The following is an 11226-nucleotide window of genomic DNA, read 5'->3' on the forward strand; positions in this document are numbered from 1 at the left end:
ATCAGCATTTATCACATTAAAAGGAACAAAGGGCTTGAAATCTCAGCTATTGAAGTTGTGTGATAATCCTTCCTATGAATGGCATTACATGGTTTCAAAGTAAAATGAATCTCAAAAATCTGCAAAATGAAAAGAACTTATTTCTCCAACCTTCAGAAAGTATATGCACATTTCATGAGAAAAATATCCTCTAAAATTTAAAAGTTGCTGGATTTACAGTAAAATTTGCCAAAAATTATATATACTAAATAGTAAAATCTAAGTATGTCTACAAATAAATAATAATAATTTTGAATATTTACTGAATAAAATTTACTTTAAGAATAGCCAAAAATGAATTTTCTATACTAATTAATCTTACCTGAATCATCTTGTTCTAAAAGAAAAAAAAAATGCTATGCCAGGCCCTGCAGGAAGCAGCAGCTGAACACTGGTGACATGCATGTAGTATCTGTGCATGGTCAAGGTCTGTCATGGAATGATGCCTACATCATGGCTTAAAATTCAAAATACTGAAATTATCTAAAACATTATCAGCAAAAAAAGAAAGTGTTTGCAGTCTTAAGATGTTTACTCTTTCTCTGTCTTCATTGAGTCTTGTAAAGTTACAGTGAAGTATGTATGTGAAGCAGTCATATGTCAATTTCACATGGTCAAAAATAATAATTCCTGGTATCAAAATTGAAAAAAATCTTCATGGAAAAAAAAAAAGAATGATACATTTGATTGGTATAAGTCCTAAGCCTTACCATTCCTGTGTATCAACAAGTTAGAGCCCATGCATTCTGCCAAAAACATCAAATTAGCAAAGCCAACACAAATTCGGGGACCAACTGCTCTGCATGCTCTTTAAGATGTCTTTTGCTATGTCTACATTTCCACTACACTGAAATGTGGTAGCATCTGCCCAGATTCTGTGTGAATGTTAGAAACTGGTTTTCATTCACAATCCTATAAACACAAGACTGCGATAAGATATACTTACTGATATGTGTGAGAGCCCACAAGGTATTTGTATGCATACTACAAATCATATGTAAGTCGATACCTCAGACAGATTAAGGAAGTTTTGAAAAGCAATATGTGGCAGACAATTTTCTTCAGTTTTTACTTTTAGTGTTTAAGTTTATTGTAAAACAATTTTTCAGCAGAACTATTATATTTAGCTCTAAGATAAGATTTTTAAAATAGGTTATAACTGTCATGTTTGTGGGAGCACTTCAAAATACTTTGCAAAGTACCTTTCTAACACCCTCAAATTCTTAAAGGATATGACTGGAACATAAGTGTATCATTGCTCTTATAAAACTAATCAAATGTCAACCTAAAATAATTAAGAAATATTAACCTAATATATATATATATATATTTTTAAGTACAAGATATTTCTACTCACTCATGGTTTTAAAATGCATTTGCAGAATTTAGGCATTTAGAAATTTAAATGCCTCTTACATTTGTCTCAACCCCTAAAACTTGGGTCCTTTCTTACTTGAATTTCCATTAGGATATTAAAAAATCATTTCACCTACAAATATTCAAATATTAAAATTAAAAATGTGAGAATGCTGTATCTTTAAAGATGACGAAAATGGTAACTCCAACAACGTAAACATATATGTGTGTGTGTGTGTGTGTGTGTGTGTATATATATATATATATACATATATATATATATATGCTTTATATATTTTTTAATATAAATATATAAGTATATATATATTGAATAGCATCGCTTCTTGGATATTGCGATTTCTACCATGACACTTCAGCCTCTGAGGGTCTGGTTAATTAAGCTGCACACCAGCTGCAATGCATTGTGAGACATGCACTGCTGTGGTTCCCACCAGTCCATTCCAATTACCTGTAGTATTCCAGCTCCGGACAAGTGACAACCAACCACTTCTCCGGAGTCACTTGCTCCCTCTGGTCTACTGATAAGTGTTAGAACCAACCAACCTCTTTTTTGGAAAGAACTGCAAAGCTGAATGCACCTGCTGCAAGCTGCAGTGATGAGTCCCAGAGAGATGTTTGTCAGTCAGATCTCTGCAGATGTTGTTTAACTTTATGCTAGAGCTGTAGCCAAAGATGGAAATGAGATGGCAATCAAGCACAAATTTCCCACCACCTTCCCTTCAGCCTCAGATTGAACACTGTATTTGCTCCTGGGGCAAAGGAAGTCAGACCGAACTCTATATAGTTTTATAAGAGATGGTTACTAAGTGCAGAAGTTTAGATAACAGGTGGCATAATGTATATAATTAATAGTACTTGCATAAACTAAACAGAAATATCATCTTAGGCTATAGCAAAATAAGTAGTTATAATGATAAACAAGTTATTGAGAGCTGGCTGATTGTCAGGGATTTCTAGCAAATACCACATATTACTTAGGATTTCTATGCCAGGGATCGTTTATTCTTCTTGGTATATTAATATAAAGCATCCTCAACATCCTCAAAACACATACATTCAACTATTTTACCAATTCTGGTCACTATTGCTAAAATCAAGTGGCACGGTGTCTGCACAGTCATGTGAGATTGCGGCCTTACAATTTCGTATGTTTCAAATGGACTATTTTTCTAAAACACAGATGGCTTCAAACAACACACTTCAAAGTGACATCGTGCCATAAAAACTCATGAAAACATCAATCCTATAAGCTAGTAGTGTTTAACAATTTGTTAATTCAGGGTTAAATGAAAGTGAGCAAATAAGACAAACACCCAAGGCATGTTATGCTAATTCCTCGTTCTGGAAACCCCTGCCACCAAGTGTTTGCATTTTCCAGAGTAGCGGAAAAGGTATTTTTATATGTTCATAAGTATTATGGCATACCAATAACATTGTTTCACATGTAAAGAATTCCTGTGGCTAAAATACGAAAATGAAATATTAAAAATGACAATAAAGCAAAATTTTGAGCAATATATTTATTGTCCGTGTGAACAGTGTGTTTCCTTTACTTAAGGATTTGGAAAAGGAAGATATAAAGTCACCCACAACAGTAGGTACTATCTCAAACATAGACATAACAAGTTTAAGATTATAGGGAAAAACACTTCATGGAGAGCAAACTCTCTGGTACCACTGAAGTCAGTACTGAAGAGAATGGTAACCATCACGTTACACCAAACAACAAGTCCTGAGACCAAAATACCCTATTTTGTCTACATGTTACCATTCTGTCAATGTATTGATCTTGCCTTAAAATGTGTATCGATAAATTTCTAAGGTATTTTACAAGTGAGATAATAGAAAAACGTGTATCTTGAAACTTTGAGAAGCTATGAGGAAAATGATATCGACATGGCATTCATCGCCAATATTGCTAAAATACTTTTCTTCAAAAGCATAAACAAAACATCCAGTTTAAAATTGACTTTCTCTGATTTTATCTATATAGCTGTACAAAGAGACTTATAGATATAACTCAATTTCAACCCTAAAATTTAAATAAACCACTGAATTTTACCACGTCAAAACAAAAATGGTGCAATGCAGTTCTTTCACTGAAAGAATTTTAACTTACAGTCAGCTTTTTCACTATCAAAAAACTAAATGGATAAAAGACTTAAAAAAAAAAAAAAAAACATCACCTACATTGGACACCACTAACTCAGAATTTGAAGAATCGAAAGGAACATATTCAAATCTCAACTTAAGCAATATAAAAAAATACTGTATGTTAAAAATGACTCAGACATACACAGACATATACAGTAAAACAACATGAAAACCACAGACATAGATTCCAGCCTTATATAGTAAAAGAGTCCTGTTTGATTGGCACCAGGGGTGACTCCAGTGTCAACGAACAGAAACAGATCATGGATGAGCTAGTCTAATATTCAAGGCACACATGAAAATATTGATATATTCTTTATTATTCCTAACTAATAATTAATGTGTTCAGTAAGTTTCTTTAACAACAAACTTGAGCCATGTATTAAAGTTTAACAGATAAAAATCAATCCATTAATTAAAAAAAACATCATCAGATGACAAGAAAAAGAATTAAAAAAAAAAAAGAACACTTAACCACCCTTCTGAGAATGCACACAGTAATTCAGCGTCTACAATAAGAAAGCAGCTTTTAACCACCATCATCTCTGTGTAACCTACTTATAAAAGAATACATAAATAAGTCCAATTAGATTTCTTTAATCAAGTTAGGAGAAAGCTACATTCCTAAATCACCAATGAAAAGTCTGTATCCTGGAAGACTGAGTCTTAGTGTATCAATATAGAGAAGAAATATACAGAATACGAAGTATAATCTATTAGTGGGTCATTTTCTCCTGATTCCAATGATAGAAATGTCCTTTTCAACTCCCCATTACACAATTCCCCTAGTCACTCCATACATGAGACACTGAAATAAATACATACAACGTTTAGCTGTATAAACCTTAATAAATTCATACAATTTGTTTTGTCTCCTTCATTTTGACTGCACGTTATAGATCTTTACTCAGAAATGTAGGTTTGCTTATAATATAACAAAGACACAATCTGACCTAATAGATAAACACGATTATAGAAATTATATTAGCTACAGTTTTTTACATGTGCCCATTATTTGAGTTGAGGTGTATTAAAATGTTTCAAAAGGTCACTGTATTCTGGAATAAACATCTTGGAGAAAGTTTTGAAAATACATAAGTATTTTTACTAAATGTTTAACAACACACTTACACTTGATTTTAAATGATAAGTAATTTGAGTAACTCTAGTAGTTTCTAAAACTAAGTTGCATTTTCCCCCAAATATACTATAACCAAACAAGAACCAGAAAAAAAAATGCTTCCCTGAAATAAACCCCAGGAACGCTCATTCTGGTAGAACACGGCAATCATAAATACATGTTTGTGTGCATATGGATGTATTTATCTGAGACATACAAATATGGGCTGCTAAATCACTGCAGCACCCTATAGGATCTTCTTTGTAACTCAACAATATGAATCACGGTTTCTAATTTAGTTCATCTGGATGTGTGCACAGCAAGTATCTGTTATGTACAAGAAGGTAGAAAAAAAGCTCAAAGGCTCTTAGACTGAATGATACTAAGACCCTAGATAATTTTACAGGGTCTAGTCAAGTGTGACGAGAAAACAGAGGGAAATCAGTCTATCTGTAGAGTGGAGATGAGTCTGTTCGAAGAGTTAATTATTGAATTAAAATTGCATCTTACTACAAACTATTGAGAATTCTTAAAGATTCCTAGAAACTCCAGGGATTTGTTTTACCCTTAAAACGGATATCAGGATATCATAGCCTATACTGACTCCCACCTGTTAGAGGCCAAGAATGAGCCATCTTTTAGCTTTAACTCATTCCTGGTCAGGTTACGTCACGACATGAACCAAATTTTATTCAAAGCATTGCAGCTTCTCATTTTTCCCCCAAAAGAAAATTCTTGCTATATATAAATAACACCTTCACATCATAAATAAAATAAGTAATTTTCAGGTAACCAAAAAAAAAATGTAAAAATAAGTGGACAAGAAACAAAAGATTTAATTCCTAGTGCATCCTTTCCAGCACACTGAAAATAAACTACATTCAAGTGAAAAGGCATTTAATTTGCTATTTGGAATATCCTGGCTAAACATCAATTTTCTGTAACACCCTATGTATCTGACAGCACCTCATGTATAATGCAGAAAAGCATTTTCATTTTCATCTATTGACAGGGTATTTAATTTGCCACTGTAGCTCTTCCTAGATCTATCATGTTATTAATTCTGCAATCAAGCTCTTTTGAGTGCTTTTATTTAAACTAAGTATTTTCACAATTCCACACTGATTTTTATTATGATATACCTGTTCAATGCACCACCGTGAATATATTAAACTTTCCAACTGCATAGGGAAAGTTTCCCGAGATGAGGAGAGCCTTCGGCAAACTTTAGAGAGCCACAGTAGCTAACAGGTTACACGTCCGTTTATTACATTTAATATTTCCCCCAAAAGTACTGTGTTCAACTAGTAAAGCATCAGCCATTCCAAAATCATCTTTTCCAGTGCATGGTCGGTTTCTAGCCCAGATGATTAGCTGTGAAAAGGAAGTAGCCAAGGGTTGAGCCTCCCTCGGTCCATGCTAGTGTCTGAGTGCTATAGAGCTCTTGGTAGCCAAGACCTCTGAAAGCAATTCTGCTTTCTTTTCCATCAGGAAAACACTAAGCACTATAGCTCACTTCAGCACTGAATTAACATTTTTACAGTCATAAAACTAAAACAACCTCCTGAAAAATGACTGAAAGCGAGAGCTAAGCAAAGCAGATGAGCTCACGATATCTATCACCGGGGGTTGCACTAGTCCACTGTGATTTCACTACTGAAGATACATACACTGAGGAGGAATGGAACTGAGGAGAAAGAAAAGAAAAAAGATGAACCTGAGGAAATGCACAGCATGAAAGGAGGAGCCCAAAAGTAAAACAAAACAAAACAAAGCAAAACCAACAACAACAAAAAACAAACCAAACAAACAGAAAAATGAGAGGCCAAATCCACACAATCAATCAACCTAGGAAACCTGCGATGATCTAGCAGGTTACTGTCCCACACTGTAAAGTATTTCAATCAAATATGGCTCTGAACACAAATTCTAAAACACTAGTCCACATCTTGCATGTCGGCGTAGTAAATTTCTTATCCCAATTAGATTACTAAAGTATTTTAAATATCTGAAGAGACCGCACTTGTCCTCTTTACTTCATCCAAGGCCAACAAACAAAGCAACCAAGCAGAAAGAGGTACATAATGGATGCAGAAGTAAATGGTCCATTCTTTAAGAAACCACCCAGCCCCCTCCTCTGAATTCACACTAAACTAATTGTCATGACAATGATGTCTGCAAACTTCAGAGGAACCACATTTCCTTATGCCAACTGTCCAGGGTTCTAGCTCTAATTTTTAAGTTTTTGTGCTAGCAATTAGCATTCCAAAGCATGCAGAGAATTATCTCACCATTAGTCTAAATCACATACACAGTATATCAATTAATGGGAGGGAAAAACATGAACAACAATGGAAATACGCTTAAAGAAATTCCACAATGTATGCTAATGTAACACTCAGATCTTCATCATTTAAAAAAATTTTTTTTAAGACAACACACAGCACATGTAGATATTTGGTGTTTTTCCTTGGGAAATTAGTCAAACAATTTCTTTACCATTTCACCTACCTGGATAAAAATCTTTGGATTTAGACAGCTTGATAGTGGCTCCAGTTTCTTTTTGCAACTGAACAATTGTCTGTCCTCCCTTCCCAATTATAGATCCAGCAGCATAACTAGGTATGAGAACCTTTAGAAAGTACTGGCCGTCTTCTGAAAAATGTAAAGAAATACATTTGATTAACATGATCATTTTAAACTTTGAATCCCCAACCCACCCTCCAGAGAGAAAACATCAACTAAACCAATGGACGTAGAATTGCAGAAAACAGCACTTTAAAATGCTTAAGGAATGAAAACCACCAATTACACTGAAAAACAAGCATTTACAAAATCTTCCCCAGTTTTCGGGATTCACACGTTCTAACAATTTGCAGTACGATAGAGACTGGGGAGTAAATTCCAGTTGTTACTCCAAACATGAAAGTCTTCCAATTCTGTGGTTACCATGGCAAAATGAAAGAAACTGACCCTTTAACAAAACTTCAGAGATTTAGAACATGACAAACCTTCACTTAACATACTGAAGATGAAAAAAAATCCAACACTGTAAGTAGTGATCCGCTAAATTTGTCTGTCATAGCAAACATAAAAGACTGCAATTAATCACTGGCTATATCCGACTTTAAGTATACAAAACAACCATCTTCCTGCAAAATAGTCCACCCAAACTGTAGGGAGTATTCCAAGCCGTGAGAAACTGCCAAGGGGAAAAAAAGCGTCAATGTGGTGGACTGAGAATCTAAGTAATCCCGATGTATTTCCGCGGCACTTCTAAGTCTACTATGATCTCGGCTAAGCTCATTAATTAAAAGACCTTAAGAAGAATCTTGCCAATACTAAAAAGCTTACGAGTTATTTATTCTAAATACACTCCAAAGTCACCAAATAGATAACGCTCCATCTCCAAAAGAACCATAAAACGGAGACGGGGGCGGGGGGAGGTTCGATGAGCCGTGAAAAAAAAAAAAGAAAAATGAAATGTTTCAGAAAATAAAGCCAACTCCATAAACTTTAGTTTCCGTCAACCTGATCACGTCTTAAATAGGAAACTTCGCGGTAAATCCAGCTCTTTACTGGGAACGAGTATTCCGAATTTTTTGCGATGTGCCACTCACAAGACCCCCATCCATTTCTAATGTATATGCTGGAGATAAATTCACCTCTGCTTCGATGCATTGGATGCATTGTTAAGATGACTCCAGTGCAAATGAAGAAGCGATAGCGGTCCCGTTATAACTCATCTTCCGAGGAAGCGCAGGATGTTAACTAACAAGTCACCGTACCAGACACCCCCCTCGTATGCATACCCTTGAAGACAAATCAATGCGATATTTGTACCGACCATGTAAGTGCGCTCAGGGCATGCACTCATCAAGATTTTGCATACTACTTGTGGCCCAGAGCAAGGGGATGAACAGAGGCAAAAGTCTCCGGTGCCCCCAGCATCTGCAAGCCGCTACCCAAGTGCCATTTATTTATTTATTTGATCAGACTGTTAAATGCAGCGCGCATCTTCAGGCGGCCATCACCTCTCGCGGGGGGCGGCCCTGGGAGCGGACCCTGTCGCCGGGGCCAGCACCGGCTGGGGCGAGCGGGTCGGCTCAGAACCCCGGGTCGCCATCTTGATGAGACGGGGCCGGGGCAGGTGCAGGGGAGGGGGCGCGGGACGGCCGGCGGCAGCGGCCACGGCGCGGGAGGGCGGCGGGGACGGGGCGGGAGGCGGAAGCGATACCCACCGCCCGTGTTGGTCCTCTTGGTGCTGCCGGCTTCAGGGGGCGCTTCAAGCGGCCTTTTCCGCGAGTCCGGCGGGTCCAGATCTATGGGAACCCCCGTATGGGTCCCGTTCTGCTGAATGGGAGCTGCCGCCATCATGCTTGCAGTTCCTGCCGCTGCACCGGGAGAAGCGGCTCCCTTTTGTTTTGGCTTTTTTTTTTTTTTTTCTCGTTTGGGGTTGCTAAGGTTTTTTTTTTTTTTTTCTTTTTTTTTTTTTTTTTTTCTTTAATCGGATCAATAGCAGTCTGAGGCGGCGAGCAGTGTGGCTGATGTGCTCACTGGGGAGGGGGCAGGGCGCGGAGCAGCTGCAGTGCAGTGTCGGCTAGGAGCGGGAATGGAGGGGGTGTGGGAGCCGGAGGGTGAAGAAGGAGAAGAAAGCGGCGGGCAGAGCGGGAGTGAATGAGCGGAGGAGGCGCGGGCGGCCGGGAGGAGGGCGAGTGAATGAGCGGGAGGAGGAGCGGCCGCGGGCGGCCGGAGCGGCGGACCCGGCTAACGCGGCGCTCGCTCCCGCTGCTGCCGCCGCCGCCGCTGCCTGGGCGCGTGTGCCGCCTGCGCTGCTCCGCGCCGCTGCCGCCCGCCCGCGCTCATCGTGTCTCCCGCGCGTGGGGGGCGGCGGGCGGGGGCCGCGAGGGGCCGCGACTCCCACACGCGCCGCGCGGGGCCGGCCTCCGCGCCGGAGTCTCCGCCTGCGGGGCGGCGGGCGCGCGCGGGCTTGGCGGGGGCGCGCGGGCTTGGCGGGGGCGCGGAGCGGGCCGGGGCGCTCCCGCGGGGAGGCGGGGTGAAAGGTCGCGGGGCCCAGGCAACGCCGCTCAGGCAAACGTCAGCGGCTTGCCGCGGAAACCCAGGGGTCCACAAAACGCGCTAGGCGGGGAGGCGGAGCCGTGCGGGGAGTGACGGCAGCAGCAGCCAATGACAGCCGAGCGAGGGAGCCGGGCGGGATCCTGGTCCAGCTGGGACTTGGTGGTGACAGTTTGGGCTAGTCCGGGAAGGGCGTCTGAGTGACCGCGGGGAGGGGTGGACGGCTCAGGCAGGAGACCAGAAACCCAGCTGGGACCCGGAGAGTTCGGCAAAAGGCATTCATTAGCATCTCTGGGAGGCGGTTTTCTAAAGGAGATGTCATCAGAGGATTTCTTTCTCGCACCGTGTGACACTGTCGGGGACTTACTGTGTCTTGGCGCCTTATGTGCTTTCGGGAGCAAGCCAGGATATAAATAAATAAAGCGATATGTGGTCTCCACAGGGACCCGGGAGGCAAACTGAAGAGGCAACAGCTGAGGGTGTACGCAGCTTCACACACTGCACGAAACACAGATGAAGGCATCTGGGCACCCACGACTTACATAGCTTCGGGCGGTTTCAGGATCCTGATCCTCAGCCCTTCCACACTGGAGGGGGCGGGAGGGGGATGCGGGAAGTGTGGCTAAGCTAGCATTATAAAAGACCCTAGAGGTTATCTAGTCCAGTCCTTCTGTAGATAAGGAAAGTGACTCAGGGTATTTTGTTCAAGGTCATGCATCAAGTTAGTATTTTAAGTCCTGATGCTAGGAATCCGGGTTAGTGGAAAAGCCAAAGTCTGAAAAACTGATTTCAAACCCAATCAAGCTGTTCTGACAGTGTGTCATGGAAAAAGCCCTTATGTCAGTCATTAAATGTTTACCACTTTACATACTATCCATTGCATTCGGTACAGTCTATAGTAGTACTGTCCCATCTTGCGACGCTGTATCATTTTGAAGAGACTATTTATCCAAACTCACCTAAAAATAATAACCAGTAAACTACTAATTCAATCCCCGAATCTTTCAGACTGGGCACTATGTCATTCTGAACGCCGACTGCAGAAATTTAGAGACAGGTTCTTTTCTGCTTAAAACAAGGATTGCAACTTGTTGGACTCTCTAGACTCACGCGATCCATAGACGTCATATTTACGGTAAATGTTCTTAGACATACAAAGGCGGGCACGTATTCACCAGGTTTCTAGAATGAAAACGTTCTTTATACTCCCTACCGGAGAACATCACTTAAAAGATGGCTAAGCTAACAATAAAGGGACTCCAGTGTGATTATGTGGGCTTCTAACAAAGAATGTGCTGCATCTGGTTCAAAGAGAGGGAGAAAAATCGATCAGATAGATTGAAAGAAGGAATGGAAAAGAATCTAAACCTTTTCCTGACTCCCTGTCTAGGAAGCATGGGGATTTTGGTTGCTTTCTGCAGCGGTGAACGGCGGATGACTATTAAGGAGGAAGACAACAA

General features: G+C 40.2%; 1 protein-coding gene across 24 annotated transcripts in view; it reads right to left on the bottom strand.

The window, feature by feature from the left end:
• Positions 1 to 9796, bottom strand: part of Nova1 (NOVA alternative splicing regulator 1) — a 121586-nt gene extending 111790 nt beyond the window's left edge. For 5 of the 24 annotated variants that reach the window (NM_001364634.1, NM_021361.2, NM_001364638.1 and 2 more), the window contains exons 1-2: positions 8932 to 9083; positions 7202 to 7345 (exon numbers count right to left, since the gene is read on the bottom strand). In NM_001364634.1, coding sequence (NP_001351563.1) covers positions 7202 to 7345; positions 8932 to 9067 — 280 coding nt within the window. In that variant the 5' untranslated portion in view covers positions 9068 to 9083. Of the gene's footprint in view, positions 1 to 7201; positions 7346 to 7522; positions 7656 to 7701 lie in introns of those variants that run through there. The other 19 variants (XM_030246870.1, XM_030246871.1, XM_030246869.1 and 16 more) reach the window with 16 other exon arrangements.
• Between the last annotated feature and the right edge of the window lie 1430 nt (positions 9797 to 11226).

This window comes from Mus musculus, chromosome 12 (genome assembly GCF_000001635.26).
Source record: "Mus musculus strain C57BL/6J chromosome 12, GRCm38.p6 C57BL/6J".
Lineage (NCBI taxonomy): Eukaryota > Metazoa > Chordata > Mammalia > Rodentia > Muridae > Mus > Mus musculus.